The 26,772-nt window shown below is 37.6% G+C and overlaps 1 protein-coding gene and 1 long non-coding RNA gene across 4 annotated transcripts in view; one reads left to right on the top strand and one right to left on the bottom strand.

Annotated features, from left to right (window-relative positions):
* Positions 1–1,022: 1,022 nt before the first annotated feature.
* On the bottom strand, positions 1,023–12,328 carry SRSF3 (serine and arginine rich splicing factor 3). 2 transcript variants are annotated; one of them, XM_001369963.4, is made up of 6 exons: positions 12,189–12,328; positions 9,954–10,161; positions 8,311–8,445; positions 6,061–6,099; positions 5,307–5,393; positions 1,023–5,148 (listed from the first exon to the last, which is right to left on the bottom strand). In XM_001369963.4, the coding sequence occupies exons 2-6, from the start codon at positions 10,157–10,159 to the stop codon at positions 5,121–5,123; spliced, it is 495 nt and encodes a 164-aa protein (XP_001370000.1). In that variant the 5' UTR covers positions 10,160–10,161; positions 12,189–12,328; the 3' UTR covers positions 1,023–5,120. The 2 variants fall into 2 exon arrangements, with proteins under 2 accessions (XP_001370000.1, XP_007483848.1); XM_007483786.2 differs by lacking the exons at positions 1,023–5,148; positions 5,307–5,393; positions 6,061–6,099 and adding an exon at positions 7,539–7,707.
* A 686-nt stretch (positions 12,329–13,014) lies between these two features.
* LOC103094191 (uncharacterized) overlaps positions 13,015–26,772 on the top strand; it is a 49,606-nt gene continuing 35,848 nt past the window's right edge. The window contains exons 1-3 of one of the 2 annotated variants that reach the window (XR_462454.3): positions 13,015–13,373; positions 14,001–14,229; positions 24,115–24,195. This is a non-coding gene — a long non-coding RNA (uncharacterized LOC103094191). The remainder of the gene's footprint in view (positions 13,374–14,000; positions 14,230–24,114; positions 24,196–26,772) is intronic. The other variant, XR_001628251.2, reaches the window with a different exon arrangement.

Below are 26,772 nucleotides of genomic sequence, written 5' to 3'. Positions count from 1 at the left end.
GAATAACATCTAAAAGTGTTCTCTAGTCATATACAATTTGCTTTGGTCTTTCCTCCTATGCCTACAAGAACCTCATGGGTAAGAATTCAGACTTCTTTGTATGCCCCATAGCATATCCAGATTAAAGCTGGGTGTACAATTAATAGCTACTTAACATTTCAAATGGATTTTAGATGTCAAGATCAAAATTCAAGAAAATGAGGTTGTCTGCCAGGATCTACTTGAATGCACCACTTTCTACTCAAAGCAATCACTGTTATTAAACCATATCACATCAAGTTTAATAACTTGGCACTCAAGGAATACTTGTAGGTGCTACCTTCTAATACAATAGGTCATTTCAGGGTTACCTCCCTTCAACCCACAGATCCCAAACTGACTTAAGCATCAGCTCAGAAAGGCAGCCCAAGATCCAAGTTTAGATCCAGCCAAATAGTTATGTAACCCAAATCAAGCTACTTAACCTGTTTGCCTCAGTTTCCCCAACTATAAAATGGGGATAACAAGACCTCTGTCCCAGGGTTGAAGACCAAATGAAATATTTTGAAGGGCTTGGCAACATAATAGGTATAAAAGCTTATCACCTTTCTCCAAGGAAACCCAGCTGGTTAGTGCCATTAGGCACAAGCTCTTTTTGTGGTAGCCAGTAAGAGGAAACTTAAGGGAATCCATGGAAAGTGTCCATTAATTGGGGAGAGGTTGAATAAATTATAGCATATGAATAATGTACTCTGAACAAAAGTAGTTTCAGAGAAATGAGATGGTTTATATGTAAAATAGAACCAAGGACAATTTTTTTATATAATAAAAACTCTGAAAGATTTTAAAAATTCTATCAGAGAACTGAAGTATGCTACCTACCTCCTGACAAGTGAACTCAACACGAAGAATTAAACATCCATTTTTGGACAAGACCAACGTGGGGATGTCTTGTCTAACTTTTGCAGGTTTCAAGGGTGTTTTTCTCCCCGATTGTTTAGATGGTGGTGGTGAGAGAAAATAAAATGCTGTAGCTCATGATCTCAATGAAAAGGATTTATAGAAAGCAACCTTCCTCAATTTCACATACCATTCTACATGATAGCATGCCAACAAAGATTCATAAGTACATACTGACAATCTAATGTACAATCTTCTATACAGTCCTGAAAATGTTTTAAGTTTGAGAAACTCAATTTGGAACTTGAAAATCTTTCTCTTAAGATTCTTTTCATAGTTGACATATTTACATATTTACTGCCCATTACAAAAGCCACTGGATGCCAGGGGTTAGGATGGTTTTGTATTCTTTTCCCCTCCTTACAATCCCACAAAAACAAAACCCAGACTATTTACTTTAGTTAACACAAGGACAAATCTGATCACTATCTTCATATTACTAATGTCCTCTGAAATGATTAATTCAGCACCAGATTTTGCTTGTGTTTTATTATAGCTTTAGTTCCTGTACTATGTAATATTACAAAGATTTCTCCAAGTAAACGCTGTATCTCCTCACAGCAGTGTCAAATACATAAGCTGAAATGACTGCCAAGTAGAGACGTGGAGTAGACAGTTGTCTAGGAACCTGCCTAGTTCGTTCGGTTCATGCATAAAGGCTTATTCACTCCACAGTTGGTCATCAAGTTGACTTTTTAGCTTGCAACAACTATAAACTATTATGGAAAGAGAAAAATACAAACTCAGTGGTTTCAACACCACACTTCATATTTTTGAACTTCCTTCTAGAATGTAAGCTTTTGGGTTACAGAAAAACTGTTAATTCTTCCGACTTCCAAGGAAGACAAGCCATTTCACCAGAAACTGTGAATAAGGCAATTATCAGGAACTAAACTGCAATTCAAGGGTGAAGAACAAGAATCTAGGTTAATTTCATATTATCAAAAGTTTAGGACTTGCTCAATAATGTGGTCCAAGCTCTAAAAGTAAGCATGTCAGTCTGGATAAGACACTATTATTATACTTGCACAATTTTTGCAATCATTGCATCTTAAATATTTGGCTTCCTTATGACTACATACCTGGCAATAAGCCTGTATTGAACTATATTAAAGCTTTATTTTAATAATCAGACATTATTTTAAACAGCAAAAATGGAAACTAAAAGTTACGTAATTAGCAATGTATCCCATAAACCTTCTCATTGAGGAACTAATCATCACATAATTGCTTCAAGCACTAAATTTGATAATAAAAATACTTGCCAGTTCCCCCACATTTAGTAATAACTTTAATCAAATATATTCTTATGCAAATCTGAAATCAGGGAAGCACAAGACAGGGGGGTTTAAGTCCCAATTTCAACAGGAACTAAAAGGTATGACTTAAGGATATTAGTGAGGACCAAAAAGTGCCAAGTATTACAAATACAAGGTATTTAAGAACACACACTCATGTCAATTTAAGTCCTTTCCTTGCCTCTACCCACTGCCCCATCTGGGATCAAATGATCCAACACAGGACAAATTTGCTTTACATACACCCAGGGTAGTCACAAAGGGAATGACAGAACTGGCAGCACAGAAACACTCAACTAAGATGCATAAATATCTGAGTTTTGAATTACAAAATATAAAAATCTTCCTTCAATTAGAATCAAAATTAAGATAGTGACCTCTAGTGGACACTCTAATCTGTATACTGCAAATTGAACTTTTGACATGGTAGTTTAAATTGCCTCACAATTCCAAGTTTAAAGATTACTTTCTCAAAAATTTTAATGCTGGGGACAATTAAATAGAAGCTTGCTCCTTGACAACAGGGAATTATGTAAACTTTGTATCTCATCACCTAGTATAACTAATGATGACTGAAGAGCACAAAGGCAGCCTGTAGCTTTTAAGTGGGTTTGAATCCAATCCAGTTCTAGTCATGTGATGCTATGCAAGTTGTCCTCCTTGAGCCCATGTCTTTCCCAGGATTGTATAAGTAACATGCTATAAAAATGAGCTTGTTTCTCCCCAAGCTATTTCTGGCTCTTTATTTTAGACAAAAGTGAAGTCATGTAACTTATGCAGATTTACATATCCCAAAGCATATTATACTACAAATACCTCAAGGGAACATTTCTTGGGGGATATGGGGAGGACATGCCCATATATTTCAAGGAGTCCTTGGATAGCAACAAATAAGGTTTCATGGTCTGAAGGACTAAACCATGAGGTGAGGTTTCTTGAGGGGTATATGCCAAGATGAAACCCCCACCTTGGAATGGTGTGATCTGAGTGAGACCTCCCCAACCCAAGTCAAGAAGCAGAATATCAAAATGCTTTTAGCATTGTGGAATAAAAGGTATGCTTCATTTTAAGTAAAATTCTCCCCCACTCTTCAGTTTAGCTCTTTTGGGGGATTAGAAGGCTTCCTTTAGGAGCAACTAAAATCAGATCAAGCATCTTACTATTTTGCTACTGTTGCTAATTCTTGGTCTTCTCAGAGGTTAGCAAAAATCCTGTCCTAGAGACACACTTAAAACCCAAGCTGAGTTAGGTCTCAAATATCCTGAATTTTTCATAAAGGTTCAGGACATATTTCAAATGAAACTTACTCAGAATTTTCTCTCATTAACACAATGCCTGAACTGATATTAAGAACAGAACATCACCCACGACTACTTTTTAAAAAGCACATTTAAGGAAACTAAGCCACAAAACTGTTGCATTATGATTTAATCTAAGTGCACAAAAGTTTGAAATTACAATCCCTCCCAGTATCTAGGAAGGTTAAACATGCCTCCATATTATTCAGTTTTCTGCACTGTTACATTTGAGTTATAATGTGAATTTTACATCATGATGCTTAGTTTGGAAATTTCCATGCAAGACCTCAACTTATAGAATGGAAGCAATCTAAATTTAAGTGAGAATTGTTTTCATGCTGAAAGCCTTTATGGCCATTTCAATTTGGATTACAATGAAATATATCCTAGAATTATTTATCTGAGCAAATTGCGTATCATGAACCCTGAACTGGCTTCTCTTTTTAAGGAGTGGACAACTTATTACCTAAGCAGAAAAAAACCACCCCACCAAGAAACCACTCTCAAAGTAATTAAGTCCAACTCATAAAATAGCAGCTTTGTGCAATCAACTGCTTTCATACAAGAACTGTGATGAACAGTGGATTCAACTGGCTATCACACAAATAGGCTAGCTAGTATTTTATTACTCCAAAAGCACTTTAACAAGAAAAATATAAGTATGGCTTCTGATAGGAATGTCTAAACCTGGACTGCATATGTACCAAGCTCATAGGCTGAATTAGGTTCTACAAGGAAAACTTTTTAAGTATTCAAGTTAAGCAACAATTTGTAACCAAAACTTTAATCCCAAGGATCTCACAAAACATGTTACAAATGACATCATGAAAAAAATCTTGCACAGTAACTCAAAAGTTTCATCTCTACAATGTACCCTTAAAACTATTGTGTGAATGGTTAATTTTGAATATCACTGGTTATTTACTCATGGTGCTTAAACTACCAAAAAAAATCATCCATGACTTAGTGGAAAAACTAAACATCTTTGAAACCTCTTAAGGTTTTCACTTAAGGTATGTGTCCACTTAGAATTGTTTTCTTTTCTCAAAACTGCCACATCTTTTGAACAATAGTCTTAATTTTAGTATGTTTTTTATTTCCCAATTTACCTGCTGGCCTATTCTAAGAGGAGCTTTGAAACACTGGATTGTTTAACTGCAGTTGCATGAAAGAACTCTGCTGTGGACAAAAATTAAGGCTCTCTCCAATGTGGTCTATCATTTTCCCCCCAGAAGACACAGTCAAGATGTCATTTTTGGCCACTACAGGTTTTATGAGTTTATTTGCAAATTGATGCAAAATAAACTGAATAGCAATCAATAGAAATTAAAATTGTGTTTAAGGGAACATTGTAAAGTAACAAATTCTTGGTATTACATGCCTTATATGATCTGTTTCAAACCATACAGATACACATCTTTACATGTGTCACCGTTACAAGACAATAAACAAATTTTAACAGCTAAAACATTTTAAAAATGCACTGAGCTTATGAAGGCTCAAACAAAACTTGTAATGTTCTGTACATGCTCCTGTCAAATGAAGGGCTACTTCCTGTACATCACTCCTCTTGAAGGCCGATGTTCTATTTCCTTTCATTTGACCTAGAGCGACTGAACAAGGGGAAAAAAATTATTATATCTCAATACCTATGACTTGAATCTGATTTTTTAAAGTCTATTTTGTATATATTAAGCACTTATTTTGAAATCACTTTGTACACATATATAGTGATTTCTATAAGTTTGCTCAAATTATTTAAGGAACTTACCTACGAGACCTGGAAAAGGAACGAGAAGGCTTATGATTTCTCTCCCGTGACAGTGATCTCTCTCTTCTTCTATCTCTTGAAAGGGACCTAAAGCAGTAAAGGAAAGAAAAATCAGCATGGTTGCTCAATGGCAATTATTTCAAACCTACAGTAGTATTAGGATTCAAAGCTGACCTACCTAATTTATACAACATAAAGCTCAATTCAACAAATATTTATTAAAGTGCCTACTATGAGCAAAGTACCATGACAATCATTAGATTTATAGACAAAAGTTTCTGCTCAAGACTTTAGAATTCTACTGTATACATACAGATAAGAGCAGAGGGAAATGGAAAAAATCAAGGAAGATTGCCCAGATGGGAAGACAGCACCTGGGTTGAGCCTTGAAGGAAGTTATATATCCTGAAAGGCAGAGAGGAAAGGAGGGAATTGCAAGCAAGAGAAGCAATTTGTGCAAATGGAGAGGCAAAGATATAAAATGTTGAATTCAAGGAAAAAGCAATTGGCCACATAGCTGAAACAAGACAAAGAGGTAAGACTGGAAAAATTGTTAGAAGCAAAATTAGAGGGCCTTGAGAATCCCAAGTTGAAACTATACAGCCAGCTTGTAGAAAAGACCAATGAAATCACCTCTGATCCTTTGAAAATTCCTTAATTAATTTACCTAACAATTTATACTTCAACTTACAAACATGCAATAATTTACTGACAAAACCCCTTTTAAGAAAACAAAACAAAACAATTGCTTTACCTGCTCCGGCTGCGAGAAAAGCTTCTTCTTCGTGGTGATCTACAATCAGAAATAGGGAAAATTAGGCTCACCATCAATTTTAGCATTTATGGCGTGAGGCATTTCCCAACTTTTCAATCTCACTGTTGGGCCCAGTGATCGTGCCGAAGAACTGGCACCCATCGTCCAAAACAAAAAAAGCACAGAAGGATTAAGGAACAAAAAGCTCAAGTGAAAAGCAGGTATTTCCAACCATGAATTCACTTTAACAAAGAATGCTTCACAGCAGATCTGTCCAATGCAAAACTTCCACGTCAACTAACTTCACTACCCAAACACCACGCCAAAATGTAGTCCCACAAGTAGTTCCAAAAACAGTGCCATAGACCAGTATTTGGAACCCATGCAAACCTAGAAGTCCATGACAAGACTTAAGGTACCAAGTGGATAAAGTGAAAAACTGTGAAAACGCGCTCAGTGTAAATATTGATGCCATTAAGTGATACATTAGAACTGCATATCTGTGATTGTCACATTTTAAGAGTGTGTTTAGGCTTACAAAAAATTACCTTAGCTCGGCCCACTTCACCCCAAAAATTGTTTTAAATTTTGAAAACTGTTAGTAAAACCATTTAAAGGTGATAGGATTCAACAAAATTTTGCTAGAAAGGAAAGCTAAATTTGTTAGATATTAAATTTTAGTTTGGCATCTCACACATGCAAATGAGTTTTGCTGGAGGTTCTAGTTACATTAAAAGTTCCCTATCACCCTTAAAAGTTTTATTCAAGCAATATCTGTACGTTACCATTCAATTATGCACAGCCAGCCTTTGATCGAGAAAAGTAATTACTTAAGCCGCTTACTCCTTATTTTAACCAGCAGTAAACTGTATAAGCAGGAAAAACTTACTAGTTTTGGGTTTCAACAAGCTAGAAATGGTGAGGTGAGGCTGCCGGACTGACGGCCAGGAAGAATTTGCTGAAAAGGTTTTGCCAGATGTTGCGTTGTATTTAGTTGGTTGGCGAAGGGGGTGTTGTGGATTTTTCCTGCTTTTTTGTTAGCCGAAGGCTGCTGCTGTAGTTGTTGTGAAGACATTTGGTAAATAAACAGCTGAGCTGATTGGCCAGGAATGTGTGGGCGGTCGAGGTGGCTGCTGCCGATTTGGTTAAGGTTGGAGAGAAGGCTGAGAGAAAACAGCATGCTCGGGAACCAAAGGGCGGTGCAACCTGACGACTGGCCATGCCTGGGTCATGTGAAACGACACCAGCCAAGCTGAATGGGGCGCGCTGGTCACATGACGCTGAAAGGGCTAGTTGACTGGCTAATGCAGACTCAGAGGGTGGTGAGAAGAGACATGATGGTGACTCTGTAACGGGGTTCATTTTTATTAATAGATGGACCAAAAAGCACAAAAAAAAATGAAAAAAACAAGCCATCAGTACAACCATCTATTAGCTAACATATAATCTTATTACGATGGGCAACAAGTGTGGGGTGGTTTTTTTTTTCTTTTGGCCTTTTGTTTGTTTTATTTTTAAAATAGAAGGGGCAGTTTCAAACTCCCATCTCCTAAGAAGGACTTCACTCACCTTTAACAGGTAAATTCAGTCCTGTAGAAATCATGTTGGAGATTTGAGGAGATGCAGATAGCTTCCAGACAACAATGCCTGGGTCCAAGAGTGATGTGCCATTTTTAATTACCAAAAAAAAAAAACAAAACTGAAATTTCAGATTTGGGTTTGAAAAACTTAAGATGATTGGAATTACATCCTGTTTAGCCCCCTTTATTAAGTGACCTATGTTTAAAATAGTTTTAAGATTAATTTCTACTTCACCAGTTGTAACATTCTTGACAAATATTACAATTGTGCAAACAAAGTAGAAAGATACATTTGCGTGGAAAGCTAGACTGTTGTATGTTAAGTCTGTCATTATTGAGTCAAGGAATGGGAAATGGTCTAAATTGAAGTAAAGGGAAGACTGGAAAAGATGTGACTAGAAGATGAACTAAAATAACTTGAAGAAGATAGATCCAGGACTGAAGTTACTGACTATCAACTTGAACAGTGACCTAAAGACCAAAGCCAACATTCAGCATCAACTTACATAAAACTCCCCACTATAGCCCCAGCAAGGCTGCTTTATAAAAAACCTCAGAATCTCAGCAATAGATGTTACCCATCAACATGCTTTAGGGAAACACCTGCTCCTAGGATTGCTCTATGGTTTAACACCAAGGGCTCTAAACACATTCTTTGATTCTAAAGTACCTGCGGCGGGGTGGAGGACTTCTTCTCCGATAATCATCCCTTGGGCGACGACCCCAAGACGGTGGTGGACCACGATTACGACTTCTTTTTTCACCATTCGACAGTTCCACTCTTACCCGGCAGCCACAAAGTGTTCTTTAAAGGGGGGGGAAAAACATTATTAAAAATGTCCTTTAAAAAGAAAACAATTACCACAAACATTCCAGACATAGATCATTCTACCAGAGAACTTATCCTAATCTGCCAATTTAGAGCTGGAAAGACTGTCTAGTATGATTATACTTTACAATTCAAGAACTGAGTCACAAAAGAAGTTGTGACTGGTATGGACTTCAAATAGTCCTTTTTCTACTAAAAGCCCTTTAAATGGTGATACAAGAAACTCTATTGTTCTCTATTCCTTCCTGACATCATTTGATTTTATGCAAAATGGCTGTAAGCACTTGCAAATAAATAAGCATACTTATTTTAATATTTAAGTGACTACTATATTATAAGACATTGGGAAGAAATGTCAAATTACAAGTTGGCTTGCCTCCCTCAGAATGATTATCCTCTCTTAGGGCAGAGCTAGCTTAAAATAGACAAAACTTTACAAGGCAGAATATTAAATGCAAAAGCAAGGTCCAAGATGCTGAGCACTTTTTGAAGGAAGCCTACAAGATCAAACAAGATCAGGCTAGACCATATCTCATCAACTTTGTATGCCAACACTGTAGACAATATTTGTGTTTTGAATTCACTTTTAAGCACTTAGAATCCCTAACACTGTTCTTGGTTTACCTACTCCTGTTGATTGCTGTACCTTAATTATGACTTCATTTTAAAATTATTTTAATTTTAGCATTTTAAAATGGAAAACCATCTTTAAAAACAATTCATAAGCTTCCCTCAACTTTATTCTACTATGCAATTTTATACTCTTCTGATCATGTTTGCCTTAAACTATACTTCATAAGTATACATTAATGTAGCATTATTCAGACTTACTGATTAATATCTTCTGGCTTAAGCAGAAGCAATAAAATGGGAATACTAATTAAATGGGTTGGCACATATGTATTCTAGGTCTAAAAAATAGGAATATCTGAACACTAGATGGCATAGTATGAACAAATTTAACTTAAACACCAATCTTAATTTGCTTTATTTTCTGAAGTGGTTGTGCTCCCAATGTACAAGGAAATAATTCTGACAGCAACAAGGGAAAGTAGGTGGCTATGATTTTAACCTTACCCTAATAGTACTTTTAAAAAGTAGCTTCAGTAGTCACTAAAATAATTAGTCAAGATCTGAAGCAAAACCTGTTCGGTTGTCTGTACAAATGCTAATTTTATTGTGGCTAAGAATCACATAAAGTCTGCACTAAATTTGACAAATGATTTCTTTTGATCACTTTTATAGTAATGATCTAATTGTGTAGTTTCATGAATATCAAGTGTTCAATGACAATACTAACTGTACAAAGACGGACAAATTATGTCATATGCCTCAGTTTTCTGTAAAATTAAAGGATTTTCTTAAAAGGTTATCTGTGTAAATATAATTTTATAACGTATTTTATTTCTCCTAGTGTACAAATGTGCATTTTATGTACAAGTAAAAATTATTTCACAGAAATTATATAATTAAATGTTTATTACCTTCCATCTAGCTCTCTAACAGCATCAGCTGCATCTCTGGGATCTTCAAATTCAACAAAAGCAAAGCCGGGAGGATTTCTTGCAACCCACACACTTCGGAGTGGTCCATAATATCCAAATGCTCTCTCCAATTCAGTCTTGTTGCCATTGTTACCAAGGTTACCTACATAAACCTTACAATCCAGTGGACAAGAGTCTCGATGCATCTCTGTAATGAAACAATAATAAATGGTAAGAAATATTTAGTATTTGAAGAAATCTTTTTTTATCAGTATGATGACTTAAGCTGCCAACTTATTAACTTCAGTGCATCCCAATATAATACCAAAGAAAAGTCTAATCAAATCCAATTCTCTTCTGTAACTACTCACTACCCACACCTCTCTCCTGGAAATTATTCCTACATGTTCCTATGCAGTAGCACACATATATGAGGAAATAGCACCAGAAGCATTCTTTGGCAAAAGACCAGTATCACTTCATTCCAAGATCCCCACCCCTAAACCGGCCTTCAAGTGCCCTTGTAATCCAAGACTGTGGTCTATCAACATAATCAAAAGCAAGGCTTATTTAATGATTCCTTTTAAAGCAAGTCTTTTCTTAACCCCTCCCTCCTATAGAGATTATCTCCAATAAACCTTGCTTATACAAAGCTTTTTTTGCATGTAATATGAACTCCTGAACAACAGGAATTATTTGTTTTCCTTTGTCTCCCCCTCCCCAACCACAAGTACAGAGCCTTCTCCATATTAATTAATTAATTAAAGTGCTTAATGTTTGCTGTTTTGACTTGCAGATAAATACTTCAAAACTGCAAATCTATGCTGATTTTAATACTCTTCATAAAGCATTATTCTCTACTACCTTTCACCAGTAGGCCATTACTGCTTTGTGTATCCTTGGTGAGAAGGTACAGGAAGCGAAAAGGAAATAATTAACAAGCCTATGTTTAGAAATTCAAATATTGAGGGCAGCTAGATAGCTCAGTGGATTACCATGATAGCCAGACTACAGAATCCAGGAGACTCTGGATTCAAATCTGACCTCAAATACTTCCCAGCTGTGTGATCCTGGGCAAGTCACTCAACCCAATTGCCTAGACATTCCCGCTTAGGCCTTGGAATCAATACCCGGCCATTGATTCTAAGACAGAAAATAAGTTTTAAATTTTTTTTTCAAGCATGCTGAATCCTATTAGGTTGTCACGTTTACATACTATTTGAATATTAATACAATTTTTAACTTCATTGGGCACATATCAAAACCTTAATCCTAGTGTCAAAGATTTTAAGAAGGGATTCTGCACCAACTAAAGTGGGAGCTGTAAATAAACATCGAGCAAATTTTGCCTCCCAATTCACCAATCCAAGCCAGTCCAAACACATTCTAAGAATAAAAGTTGCCACACCCAGCTTTCGGATTTTTCCAGTTAGCATGTTACAACAGGCTGTATCAAAATTTGGATAAACACAAACGGGCCAAGAACCTCATACAAGTTTTAAACAAAACAATAACTGCGGACCCTCATCGCAACAAGTTTCAGGCCTGTAACCAAGGCTGCCTCCGAAAGGTTCCGTGGGGATTGAGCTGGACCCAAGAGATATCCATCTGGGTTCTACCCATTGGGTCACACTTAATTGGGACCCGATGGGGGGGAGCGCTAACACCAACAAAGCGGTCGCGCCACTTAGCCCGCCCGCTCGCTTCCTCCCTCCCTCCCTTCCCTTGCTCGCTCCCGGCAGGCCGAGCGTCCCGTTTGCAGCCCCCGCACTCGGGAGGCCCGAAGCCTTCCACTCCCCACTCCCAGCCTACGAAGCGCGGGAAGGAAGCTTCGCTGAGCGGGGGACTAGCCGGTTGTAAGAACCAAGGATCAACATGCCGTGGAGCGAGGCGCGGGCCGCGCGAGTAGAGGCGCCATGAGCGAGGAGGCCGCGCCCGGCTGCCTCGGTTCCTCTCCCGGATGTGTTGCTTCCTGAACCCCATCCCCATCCATCCTCCCTCCCCAGCCCCAGGTACTTCCCTCCCAGAGTTTCCCGGGTGCCCTAGCCCTGGACAAGGCCTTGGAGGACCAGCCTCGCAGTCCTGGGGGTAGCCTGATTGCTGGCCGCCGAACGTCACAAAATGGCGGCGGCGCTTCTTTGTCTGCGCCCGCCCTCGCTCGGGCCTCACGACTACGACGGTGGTAACAGCGACAGAAAAGAACCTAACAGCCCGCTCTGCTGCCCTCTTTCTTACCGGGTGCTGTGGCTTAACAGGCGGGGATCCGACTGCCACCGCTCGACTAGGTTTTTCCCGCTCCTCCCGGCTCCGTCCCCGCGCAGCTGTTGCGCTACTCCCCCGACGTCCACAAAATGGCGGAACGCCGCCTTCGCCACTCGGCTTATATGCGTCCGCCCTAGGCCACGTGACAGAGGACTGTAGCCAATCAGAGGACAAGGAACGCCGTGACCGACAACTCGAGCGGGCCCGCCCTTCGTCTTAAGTTGTGAACCACCGCTCAGGCAGCGGTTGGTTGCAAGGAGTAGGCCTGAGCTAGTTTCTGCGCTTGTCCCGCCACGAAAGGCCTGCTCCCCCAGCTGCTGGGTGCTGCTGGGTGCGCGCGCACCTGTGTGGGCTGTGATCCTGCGTCAGTCGGCCCCCTCCCCCCATCACTCTGTGCTCCGTTATTGTTTATCCGATCCATTCTACTTACCGGTATAGATGCAAATCATCGAAATCCATCCCAATACTACAGTGTAAATGCTGCAGACTTTTGTAATGTGGGAGTCTGGCTGGATGTTCTCAGTATTTACATGTAGGGCCCAGGTACACTGTTGTCACTCTATCTCCACCGCCCCCGCCCCCACCCCCACTACATTTAGACTGAAACCAGACACGATAAAAAAAAACCCGAATCGGCTAATATGTAGTAATATTGATTGTGCATTAGGCTAGCTGTTGGGAATACCAAGAGAGAGAACAAAACAAAACAGAGCCCAGTCCCTATTCTCAAGAAGCTCACCGTCTAATAAGGGAGACAACATGCAGACAACTGTGTTCAAAAGGGATGTATGTACTTTCCTATATGATTTCACATGATTTTATGTAAATATATGAACACATATAACACACAAACACACGTGTAATGGAGAAGATATGATGCAAACAACCGTGTATAAAAAAAGTAACCTAAAGTGGGGTGGGCTTCGGTCATCTTTCTTTTAAGCTGGAAGCCAGAAGACCGGAAAGCAAATGCAGAGACCAGAAGGGACTTAAGGAGTCAGAAGAAACAGCTGTAAATTAAGAGGCCAAAGTTCTCCTTCCTGATTCTCGCCCTGCCCCTCACACAGGCCCTGCTATTCAACATTTTTGTCGATGAATTGAACGAAGGCCTAGAAGGCATGATTGAAGTTCTCTAACGTTGCAGATGACTTAAAACTGGTAAAGATAAAAAGCAAACAATTAGGATGCAAGAAAAGATCTCAATAGGTAGAAAGATGAGCCCAATTTAACAAAACGAAATTTAGGAGTGATTAGTATGCAGTAGACATTAGGCAAGATGACTAAGACTTTCCTTCTCTATCATATCCTAGAAAAAAAGATGTACATTCCTTGGGAAATGTCTGAATTCTTCCTATGCCAGACTGTCTCATAAGACCTTCAGGCTCTCACAGCTATAGAGTATTTATACTAGCAGTAAGAATCACTGAAATGATAACTCGGGAACAGTGCAGTTCACAAACTTAATGTGCTATGCTGAGTGTTTACTACTTATCATTTTAAGAAAAGTTCTACTTATTCCTATGCTTTCATTGTTTTTAATAGGATGGTATTATATGTGGATTTTGCTATTTTTATTCTTGATATAGTCCATTATGCTTATAATTTTCTTTCTTAATGTTGAACCAGCATTGTATCCCTGATATAAATCCTACCTTGTGATATTGTATTATCGTTGTGATATATTGCTGCAATCTCTTTGCTGGTATTTTATTTAAAGTATTTGTACCAATATTTATTAGGGAAATTGGTCTCTAGTTTTCTTTGTTTTTGGTCTCTCTGGTTTAGGTACAACCCAAATAAAGGACTGGAAGGTATGGATTATGATATTCTGCAAGACAAAGGATCTAGAACTATCATCTATCACCTATCTAATGAAACTGAGCATAATACTACAGGGGAACAAACACTTATTTAATGAAATAGAAGACTTCCAGGCGTTCCTAACAAAATGACTATAGTTGAAAAGAAAATTTGATGATCAAAATTCATCATCACTCAAGAGAAGCATAAAAAGGTAAAAAAAAAGCAATTCAAGAGACTAAATTGATCACATTCCTAGAAAGTATTAACTAGGACATTTATCTATGATACAGGAGATCCTTAAGGTACTTTAGGTGCATAGGGTAATCAGGGATTAAAATTAGAGTTGCCTGATAAATAAGACACTTGAGATACTTATAATAAAGTAACTAAGATGCCTAAATTACTTAGGACACTTAAGGTATGGAAGATACCCAAGAACTTTATCACTATCAGGGCAGTGAATAGGAGCATACATAGACAAAGAGCAGGGAATAAGTTGAATATGATGAAAGGACATTCAAAAACAAAATCAAGTGGTAAGGAAAAGAAAGAAACTGGGAAAAGAGACAAGAAGAGAAAATTGGGGGTAAATTCTCTCATATGAGGAGATGAGTAAGAATCAATACACTCCATGGAGGTAAAAATTGGAGTTGGAGGGCTGGCAATTCTTGAATCTTATTCTTATAGGAATTGGCAGTAATAACATCATCACACAGTTAGCTATAGAAACCTATGTTACCTTAAAGGGAAGTAAGAAGGGGAAAGAGAATAAGAAAAGGCTTGAGGAGAGGGAAGGTAACAGACAAAAGAAAGGGTGAACTTGAGTAGCAGTCATAAACAAAAATAGGAAAGCATGAAAGGAAAGAGAGAAAGAAGGATAAATAGGGGGAAATAATATAGAGGAAAACACAGTAATAACAATGAATGTGAATGAGATGAATTCACTCATAAAACAGAAGAAAATAGCAGAATGTATTAAAAGCCAGAGAATCTCACAATAAACTGTCTACAAAAAAGCAGGGAGAAAAAACCTAAAGGACTGTAACAGAAGCTATATGTTTCAGCCAAAGTCAAAAAAGCAGGACTAGTAATTATGATGTCAGACCAATAGTAATGGAATTCTATTACACCATAAGTAATGATAAATAAGAGGATCACAAAAAAACCTAGAAAGACATATGCAGAACCAGGAAAACGTGTACAAAGTAACAGCAATAAATTAGAATGATCACTTGTGAATGATTTAACTATTATCAACAATGCATGAATCCAAGAAAACTCCAAAGGACCCTTGTTGAAAAAAGCTATTCATAGCTATAGAAGAAAATGAGAACATCTAACTACAGATTGAAGCATGCCATCTTCCACATTATTTCTTTTGTGGATTTTTCTCTTGTATAAGTGATGAATATGGAAATTGTATAATATAACATAGAACCTAAATCATATTACCTACTGTCTTGGAGAAGGAAGAGGGGTAAGAGAGTGAAAAGAAAAACATATTTGTGTCATAGAGAAATTTGGTAGGACTTCTTTGTCATTTTTTCAAATTGTTTATATAATATTGGAATAAATTGTTCTTTAAATGTGTGGTAAGATTTACTTGTCAATCTATCTGGTCTTTTTATTTCTGAAGGGGCTCATTTATGGCGTGTTTAATTTCTTTTTCTAAAATAATGTCATTTAAGTATTATACTTCCTTTTTATTACTCTGAGTGGTTTATATTTTTGTAAATATTCATATATTTTACTTGACTTGTCAGTTTTATTGGCATATAATTGGAGACAAAATAACTTAAAAATTGCTCTAATTCCATCATCATTTGGTGGTACATTCACCATATTCAATTTTGATATTGGTAATGTTGTTTTCTATCTTTTTTTTAATCAAAATTTAGCTATGGTTTTGCTTTCTCATTGGAGTTTTTCTTTCATAAAATTAGTTCCTAGTTTTATTTATTAGTTCAATAGACTTTTACTTTTAATTTTATTAATCTCTTTGATTTTCAGGATTTATGCTTTGGTTTTTAATTAAGGATTTTAAATTTTTACTTCTAGTATTTTTTAGTTGCATGCCTATTTCATTCACCTGCCCTTTCTCACTTCTATTGATTTGTTCAGAGATTAAATTTCCCCCTAAATACCTAAAAATTTTGATATGTTCTCTCATCATGCTTCAAAGACCTTCTATTGAATGTTTTTTTTCTTATATTATAATAAGATGCATTTAGCACTTCTTTTCCATATTTCTTAGTGAGATTTTTATGTCCTAATAACCAGCCAATTTTTGTAAAGGTACCATGTATAGTGAAGAAAAAGGTATATTCTTTTCTATTCCCATTCAATATTTTCTGGAGGTCTGTTGCATCTAATCTAAAATTCTATTCATCTCTTTAACTTCTTTGTTGTTTATTTTATGGTTAGATTTATCTAGGTCTGAGAGGAGTAAGTCAAGGTCCTCAACTAGCATAGTTTTACTATTTCCTCCTGTAACTTGATTAACTTTTTCTTCAACAATTTGGATGCTTCTTGTTTTCTCGTTTTACAGCCTATTTCCTGACTTTGGGTTCTGCTTATTTCTGGGGAAGAGAGCGGATAGGTGCCTAAGCCAACATCCAGATCCTGAGACCTTGCCTGAGCAAATAGAGGTAAAAGCCAATCCATACCCCTTTGAAATTTCAAACCTGACGAGAAGTCAGACCAGGGAATTCTAGTCTGGGCTTGGGACAAGACTTAATTCACACCTTGGTGTGGATGGTAGTCCTAAGTATTAAGTACTAAGTACTGATCTTTTTGCCTAAAGGTCAAGGTAGAGCTCTAAGACAGGACAATCAAGGGTGGACCTGATTGGATTCAGTACATCATGAGACTTGAGACTAAGCCTGAGGCTAGAATTTGATCACACCTGATCAAGAGTGGTAAGGGCTAGGCAATGGGGGTTAAGTGACTTGCCCAGGGTCACACAGCTGGGAAGTGTCTGAGGACAGATTTGACCCCAAGGCCTCCCATCTCTAGGCCTGGCTCTCAATCCACTGAGCTACCCCATGCCCCCAGAAGGAATAATCTTGATATTCTTGATCTCTTGTTCTTCCAGATGAACTTTGTTATAATTTTTTCTAATTCTATAAAAAAAAAAAGTTTTTTGGTAGTTTGATAGGTATGACACTGAATAAATAGATTAATTTGGGTAAGATTGTCATTTTTATTTTGTTAGCTCATCCTACACATGAGCAATTAATGTTTTTTTCCAGTTATTTAGATCTAGTTTTAATTGTGTGAAAAGTATTTTGTAGTTGTGTTTATATAATTCCTGTGTTTGTCTTGGTAAGTAAATTCCTAAATATTTTATACTATCTAGAATGATTTTAAATGGAACTTCTTTTTCTAATTCCTGCTGCTGAATTTTGCTGGAAATATGTAGAAATGCTAATGATTTATATGGTTTTATCTTGTTCCCTGAAACTTTGCTATACTTGTTAATTATTTCCATTAGTCTTTTAGTTGATTTTCTAGGATTCTTTAAGTATACCATTATATTATCTGCAAAGAGAGATAGTTTAGTTTCCTCATTGCCTACTTTAATTCTGATTTTTAAGATCTGATTTTCCTCTGTTCGGTTTTTGGTTCTCCTTTTTCGATTGGCTTATTTCTTCTTGCATTACTTTCCTTTCTCCTTGCATCACTTTAATTTCTCTTTCCCACTCTTCCACTTCCTGATGGTTTAAAGACTTGTCCTAGGCTTAGGTGTAAATTTTTTATGTCATTCAGATCTTGATCAGGTGTGATCAAATTCTAGCCTCAGGCTTAGTCTCAAGTCTCATGATGTACTGAATCCAATCAGGTCCACCCTTGATTGTCCTGTCTTAGAGCTCTACCTTGACCTTTAGGCAAAAAGATCAGTACTTAGTACTTAATACTTAGGACTACCATCCACACCAAGGTGTGAATTAAGTCTTGTCCCAAGCCCAGACTAGAATTCCCTGGTCTGACTTCTCGTCAGGTTTGAAATTTCAAAGGGGTATGGATTGGCTTTTACCTCTATTTGCTCAGGCAAGATCTCAGGATCTGGATGTTGGCTCAGGCACAGGTTTCTGAACATCAGACAGCAGATAGGAGGTGAGGAGTGTGGCTTGCTCTTGGCTTGCTCTTCCCTTCCTGCTTCCCTGGCAACTTGCTACGTCTGCTTTCCTCTCATCCCTATGCCCCAGATGTTCCTTGCCTACCTTTTGGGTTTTTCTTTTCTTGAAAGTTGTTTCACTCTGTCTCCTTGTTGGTTCTTTCACTCCTGTATTCGTTTTCTGGCAATATTTTAGTTTTGGTTGGGGAGGATTCTCATGGTAGCACAGAGCACAGGATTACTCCACTATCTTGGCTCTACCCCTGGAAGAGCAATTGTAATAATTTTTGAATGAAACCTTTCTTAAAGGTGAGATGTTATGGGTCAGTCAGTTTCCAAAATAAAGTGAATTACTCCCAGGTTTCAGGACATTTTTGGACTGGCTTTAGTTTGAGGCAGGCAAGGTCCTATCTAGCCACTATTTTGAACTATAGTGACTCAGCTATGTGGTGAGAAGGAAGGGGCAGGTTGGCATTCTCCTGAGACACTCCTCTTCCTGAGATGAAGTAATGAGGAATGAACTGGGTCTCTATGTCCACCTTCTGTAAGGATAATTTTAGTGTTGTGATTTGTAATCTAGATTTAAATGGTTGCCAAATAAAATTCCCAAGTCGTCTGGAAATTATGGAGATTTTAATTAATATAGAGAGAAGGAATTAAATAAAGGAGAGAGAGAGAATCAATTTAAACATTTAAACTGCCTCTGGCTCAGGCTGAGCCAGGCAGAAGTTAAAGGCCTTGGCCAAAGTGGCCTCTCTGAGCCTAAGGGTAAGGGAGTCAGTCTTATCACTCACCAGGAGACCATCTCCAAGCTGGGTTCTAGTCCTCCACTGAACTCAATCTCCTGAACTTAGTTCAGAATCTCCACTCTGAACTGAATTGCTTCAACTGACTTTTTATCCCTTCCTTTTAAAGAAATTTTCTCTTATGTCACCTCCCCTAAATTTTTACAGTAGATGCTTTTTTCCAGGACTGCCCATTCTTAGTTCTCACCACTCTTTAGTTCTCATCTTCTCTGGTTAGATTATATCTTCTAAGGTACTTCACACTTCTTTGTTAAGCTTGCCTTTTGTGAGTTACTTGACCTTTTTGTGATTAATTTAACCTTTACAGGTATTTAACACCTTTTTGTATTAGATCTAAAAATTGACCTAGCTTAAGGTTCTAGCTTTACAATAAGGTATGAGTTAAGTACCTTCATTGTTCAATCAGTCCCCTAAAGTATGTCTAATTAGGGTGAAGTAATTTTAAAAGTTCCCAATACATTCTTGATTCTTGTTAGACCAAGTATCTCCATTGTTACAATAAGGGAATAGCTAAATAAAATCTTCTAAAGTATAGTCTAAGTAGTTTTTAAGATTCACATTTCTCAGTAACTTTTTACCAATAAGAGATGTCTTGAGATGTCCAAGGAAGAGACTGAATGGTGAGGTCACAAGGGGTATATAAGATGCTCACCAGAGGAATTCTCTTTCTTTTGCTAGTCTCTTTTGGCCAAGCTCTCTTGGACCCCCAGTTTTTTTTCCTCATCCTTGCTCTTTGGTGGCCATTTAGACTGTGAAGTGATTCCACTGGCTAGTTTAGATTGTCTTGAGAGGTTGATTAGCAAATTAACTTAAAATTAAGAGAATTTCAATTGTTAGAGAGGTGAGATATTTGAACTCAAGTCTTTCTGACTACAAGTCCAATATCTTTTTCATTGTACCATACTGTTTAGAATAAATGTTTTGCTAAAAGTTTTTTTTCATATGCTAGCAAAAATGTTTTATTAGGAATATATGGAGAGAAACTGATCTGACTAGTGATTCAATTTTTTAAAATAGTATTAATGCATGGGAGTGAGTATAGGTCATTATCAAAACTAGGATTATAGCTCTGCTGAAACCTCTCTTTCCTCTTGGAGCACATAGTCTACAGATGTGTCATAGATTGAGAAACTCTGATAAGCAAAGAATTATTTACATAAGACACATGATTTTCAAAGATCAACAAACCTGCTTCAATAACTTTCAACCTTGCTTCCTCCTCCTCCCATCTTTAGAAAGCCAAACACACTAATACTTTGTTGGTAGAGCTGTGAAGTGGTCCTAACAGCTCTGTAAAGCAATTTGGAATTATGGGAGAAAAGAGACTAAATGTCCATAATGTTTGACCTGGAGAAACCAACTTCTAGAGATATGTCCCAAGGAGATCAAAGTTGCAGAAATAGGTCCCATATAATAGCATCACTTTTTGGGGTGACAAAGAACTGAAAAAATCAGTATTCATCAGCTGAGGGATAAGCAAATTATAGTACATGAATGTAATAGAATAATTTTGTTGTTGTTTAGTTGTTTTCTGGTGTTTGACTTTTCATATGTGATCTCATCTGGGGTAATTTTCATGATCTGATATTAAAATTTTTTCACATTAAAAATAATTCACCTGACATTAGAAGTGATCCTATTTTTCAGTTGAGATAACTGAGGCAGATAGAAACAAAGTAATATAGATCATATCAGAAGGCTAGCAAGTGCTTGAGGCCACATTTGAAGTCAAATCTTCCTGATTCAAGGGCCTTTGCTCTATCCATTTTGTCCCCTAGTTACTTGGGTGTTAGAATATAGAGGGAAATATAAAAGAATAATCAAGAAATCAATTTTTGATAATGATGATCTGAAGTTGATTCTAAATGAATAGTTCTTTAAAACCAATATATCAGGTCATCAAAATTATCCATTTGATCTCCTATAGACCTCTCTATCTCTTGTTATTAAATTGTCCCCATATTCATAGATCTGACAGATAATTTCTTATATGCTTCTCAGTTACTTCGTGTCATCCTTTAAGCCCAAGTTATGTATTTATTTAGAATTGTTGATCTGAATAAAACAAAACTATCAAAGTAATAATAATAAAGAATCTTTAATCAAAGTGATTTCTTGATTAGGATTCTTCATAGTATTGGAGAACTGGGGTATCCACTAGGGAAAAGGATAAAGGTGTTTCAATACTTTTGAAAGGATTGAGAAGGGATTTCATAAACTGTTTTACATAACAAAAGACCAGGAACTGGGAAAGGCAAGGCCAAGGCACTGGGAGATTAGGAAGTGGTATGTGACCTCAGGCAATGTTTGGCTCTGGGAAGAAGGTAGACAGAAAATATCCTGTAGCTAAAGTCTACAGATCTTATCTTGATATATGGTGTGAATGCTGGTCTACATTTAATTTCTGCCAGACGGTTTTCTAGTTTTCCCAGTAGTTTTAGTGGAAGAGTAAGTTCTTGCCCTAACAGCTAGGATCTATGAGTTTATCAAACACTAGATTATTATGCTGAATTGTTCCTGTATATGTGTACCTATTCCACTGATCAACTAATCAACCTCTCTACTTCATATCCAGTAGAATATTATTTTAACAATTATGACTTTGTGGTATAGTTTGAGATTAGGTATTGTTAGGGCCCCTTCAATCTTATTTTTTTTAATTGATTCCCTTGGTGTTTTTGACCATTTGTACATACAAATACATTTTGTTACTATTTTTCCTAGCTCCATAAAATAGTCTTTTGGTAGTTTGATTAATAAAACACTAAGAAAATTGATTTAGGCAATGTTGCCCTTTTTGTTATGTTGGCTTAACCTACCCATGAGCAATTAATATTTCTCCAATTATTTAGATCTGTCTTTATCTGTGTAAAGAGAGTTTATCTGTGTAAAGAGAGAGTAAAGTAATTGTGTTCAGAAAGTTCCTTGCATGGGTTTGAGCAAGTGGGCTCCCAAATATTTTATTCTGACTGTAGTTATTTTAAATGACATTTCTTTTTCTGTTTCTTCTTGTTGGGTAATTTGCAACTTAAAGTTGTTAAATGTTTCAACTAGCATTTTAGTTGCATCTCCAGGGCTCTCCAAGTAAGCCATCATATTCCCTACAAAAAATTATAGTTTTATTTCTTCATTGCCTCTGAATATTCCTTCAATTTCTTTTTCTTGCCTTATTGCTATGGCTAGTGTTTCTAGTACAATATTAAAGACTAATGATGGAAGCAGCTAGGTGGCTTAGTGTACAAAGAGCCAGGCCTTAAGATAGGAAGTCCTGGCTTCACATTTGGCCTCAGACACTTTCTAGCTGTGTCACCCTGGGCATGACACTTAATTTCCTTTTCCTACCCCTTATTGTTCTTCTGCTTTGGAGCCAATACACAGTATTGATTCTAAGATGGAAGGTAAAGGTTTAAAAAAAAAAACCCTAATGGTAATAATAGACATTCTTGCTTCCTTCATAATATTATATGAAAGAGCCTAGCTGGGGCAGGGGTTGTCTTTCTAAACTCCCCAAAAGGCTCAGTGAAAATGAGGACCAAACAGGAGGCCCAGCAGCCATACCCTGAGGGTAGAAAGAGGATGATACTGGGGAACCCCTTCCCACAGTGGGTCTCAGTTCGCTATGGAAAACAATTTTTCTTAGTATGATGTGTCAATTATTCTCTATGTTCTACTCTGTCAGTTCCTGGTAAATCTTTACCATTTCTCTCTTCCCCAGAATGTTGGGGTTTAGGAATGCCAGATTTTTGGCCAGGTGACTCTTCTCTCAGTGGCTGCCATCACTCAAGCCAAGAGACATTGCTGATATTTTTCCATGACTAAGATCTCTGGGGCTGAGGGAGAGACTCTAGGGGTGCTATGCAAAAGATGAGCTTTGAATTCCTCTTTATCTCCTCCTAAATACATAGGTTTGCTCTTTAGTCTGTTCTCTTCTCCATTTGAGTCTATCTGTAGCCTTACTTCCTCTTATTGGCCAAAGACCAAGGGAGAGAAGTGTCCTGAAAACTACTACTACTGCTACTCAGGCTCTGGTAGTATGAAAGGTCAAGGGAAGGTCTTTACCACACAGCCCTTGTAGCCCTTTCTAGTAGACACTAGAAATTTTATCAGCTTAGAGGTCCCCTGGCTCTGAGAGAAGGAAAAAAAACATAAAACATACCCTTATTTAGGATATGAATATTCTTTCCTAAGAGTTTTGTTTTCTTTATTAAAAACCTTTAGAATCGATACTAAGCATGAATTTCAAGGCAGAAGGGCATTAAGGGTTAAACAATTAGGTTTGTGACTTACCCACAGTTGGTTACACAGATAGGAAGTATCTGAGATCAAATTTGAACCCAGGATCTCCTGTTTCTAAGCCTGGCTCTTTAGGCACTGAACCACCTAGCTGCCTCTCCTAAGTGTTCTAAAATGGAACAGGAGAGCTAAGCTTTGTTTTCGTGATTGCTTGTTAAACTGACAAAGAATTTTAGGGTTTGCCAAGGTAACTACTAAGTCAATTAACATTAATTAAGTACTGTGCTATATACCAGAGATGTAAATATGAAAAGGATTTTAATGGGGAAGACAATACAAGGAAGCTGAAAGGGGACTTGGGGTGAGGAAGAAAGTATTCAATATAATGGATAAGTCCAAAGAAGTTAAAAAATTAGTACAACCAGATAGGAAATGAAGAAGTGGTTGGCCTGGTTCCCTCTTTAAATGAAGATTTGGCAAATGTAATGGACTTCTCTACTAACAGCACTGCAATAATCCAGGACAATTCTGAGGGACTTAGGAGAAAGAACGCTATCCACATCCAGAGGAAGAACTGTGGGAGTAGAAACACAGAAGAAAAACAACTGATTGATCACATGAGTTGATGGGGCTATGACTGGGAAAGTAGACTCTAAACGATCACTCTAGTGCAAATATTAATAATATAGAAATGGGTCTTGATCAATGACACATGTTAAACCCAGTAGAATTGTGCATCAGATACGGGAAGGGGGTGAGGGGAGGGGAGGGAAAGAACATGAGTCTCGTAATCATGGAAAAATATTCTAAATCATCTAAAAAATATACATTAAAATAAATAAAAATAAATGAAGATTTGGGAGATCTTGGCTCCACCCTCCCATGGGGGGGGGGAGGGTGCTGAGGAGGTGTAAATACCAAAGTTAATTTTGTCTTGCAGGATCATGAGTTTTCCCAACGTTTCAAGGAGTGAGGAAGTAAGGACCCAGAATGATAGAGATATTCAAAGGAAAGTAAGCAGGTAAGAAATGAAAATCTGAGAATCTCTGCTTGACTAGATATATACTCCTTCCCCAGCTACTTTATTAGATTATAGGGCATGGATCTTTGCTCACATAAAAGGATGTTATGGAAGGAGACATGTATTGCCCTTGTGGACAAATACATACTTAGTGTGTAGAAGCTTCTAGGTGTTACAAGGGAGAGAAATTGAAAGTCAGGGAGACTCAAATCTGAACTCAGATACTTCCCGGCTACATTGCATGTTACTGGGCAAGTCACTTAACCTCTGCTTCAACAATAAAATGAAAATAATAATAGCACTGACCTTCCAGGATTGTGAAATGTCAAAATAGATAATATTTTTAAGCACTAAGCACAATATCTTGCACATAATAGTCACTAATTAAATACTGGTTTCCTTCCTTAGCAGTGTCCTGATGCAATAACACAGGAAATTCCTCATTGGTCTCTGGAAATAGGGGACTATGTTGGGGGCAGTTGGGTGGCTCAGTGGATTGAAAGGATAGGAGATCCTAGGTTCAAATCTGGCCTCAGATACTTCCTAACTGGGTGACCCTGGACAAGCCACTTAATCCCCACTGCTTAGCCCTTACCACTCTTCTTCCTTAGAACCAATACACAGTATTTTGGTTCTAAGACAGAAGGTAAGGGTTAAAAAAAAAAAAGAGGGGGCTATGTTGATAATGGTTGACAACCAGGCACTGGGAGGATAAACTCTAATCAAAGGAACTTTCTCTCTAAGTAACTGATAAGATAGAGATCCCATTTCTTTTGGATTCTTCTGCCTTAGGTTTCTTTTCTAGAGTTTTCTTTCTCTTTGCCTTTCAGAGAGAGGGATGGTGATGATGTTTTATTAACCTTTTGCCTCTTCCCAGCAGCACTTATCAATGGCAGCTTATAACAGAAACATGATAGCAAGGAACCATGTTGAGGCTGCAAATGGACCTTGAATCCAGTGTGCCTTCTCTACTTTTTCTGTTTCCTTTATATAAGGGGTGACTCAGTGACTAGTGATCCTAAAAAGTGGAAGTTTCTAGCTTTGGTGATTACATCAAGGGTTAAGAGCTACTACATTACTTGATTCAATAATAGGATGAATAAGTGGAGAAAAATTCTGCAATAGTAACTTTTGGAGAAGAGAAATACCAAGACCACCCTCATTAGATATGAATTTTTTTTTTAATCCTTATTTTTTGTCTTAGTAACATCTCTAAGACAGACGGGCAAGGGCTAGGCAAATAGGGATAAGGGCCTTGTACAGGGTCACAGGGCTGTGGATATGAAGAATTAAAGTAAGTCACACCTCTGCCTCATCAGGTGGTATATGCCTTGTCAACCCTCTATCAAAATTGCAATGAGATTCTCGAACAGAAATATTAGTTGTAATCTATCACCAAGAATGTTGCAAATAAGAACAGCCAGGAATGTTTATATAGGAATATTAAGTGGAGGGAACTCTATGTAACTGTTTGGGCCTGTACAGTGGATAACTGCTGGAGACAGATATTAAAAAAAAAAAACCCTCTATTTAATAAATATTGGAAAAGGTTTGAGGAAATGTGACAAGGAAATCACATTAAAAGACTGATATATATTAATTTAAGGTCACCAAGGAATTCAGCTATGTAATTCCTAAATGAAAACTCAAGTCAGCCATCAACCTTTTATAGAGTTTAATTACAAACAGGAGGAAGAAAGGAATTAGAGAGAGAGAGAGAGAGAGAGAGAGAGAGAGAGAGAGAGAGAAAGGGGAGAGAAGGGAATAGGGCTTAAATACCCCTTCTGTTTAGGCTGGGCCAAAAGGCCCAAGCCCTTAGATAGCTGGGGCAAAGAAAGGAGATCAGTCCCTATTACTCACGTGACCAAAATGGAGAAACAGTCTCAGGGGCCTTCACCTCCAGCTTCCTTCAGAGCAAGCTTCTCAGAGCACCTCTCCAACCACTCAGAGCCAAAACTCTCCAACCACACTTCAGTCCTCAGACCCCTCTATCTTTAAGGAAACCATCCAAGTTCCCTCCCCTCAGTTCTCACATCTACCAATCACTGTCCATCATTTTCCCTGTGCCAATGGTGGCTCTAGCTTAACCCAGGACCGCCCAGAGGTCTGTGGCTTTGCACATGTCTGTTGAAGGTCATATTCTCAAATAATTAAATCTTGATCGTTTGCTACAGCCCTTCCTAAATCCTGTTACCCTGAGTAGGGTAGAGATTGGAATAATTAGATTTTGATCTATGCTGCAGCCCTTCCTAAATCCTGTTAGGACTGAGTAGGGTGGAGATTGCAATTTCCAAGACCAGGTTCTGTCATTCCAAGTATCTCCATTGTATCAATTCTAAAATCAATCATGACTCAAAGAAATTCTTGTTCTATGCTTAAGCATAGGTCAAAGCCCTTTCCATTGTTCAGCAAAAGGTTTCTGTCCTAAAGTAATCTTAAGAAGGGAGGAGGAGGAACCTCCCATGCCAATGGGGTTCACATTCCAATAGAGTTCCCACTCTCAATAGGAAATTTTTCAAGTATGAAATTTCCCAATGGTGAAATTTCCAACGTTTATAAGTCTAAGAAATTTTAAGG

Source organism: Monodelphis domestica, chromosome 2, assembly GCF_027887165.1.
Source record: "Monodelphis domestica isolate mMonDom1 chromosome 2, mMonDom1.pri, whole genome shotgun sequence".
NCBI classification, from domain to species: Eukaryota; Metazoa; Chordata; class Mammalia; order Didelphimorphia; family Didelphidae; genus Monodelphis; species Monodelphis domestica.
Note: the sequence above shows the minus strand (reverse complement) of the source record. Positions and strands in the feature narration are given on the sequence as shown.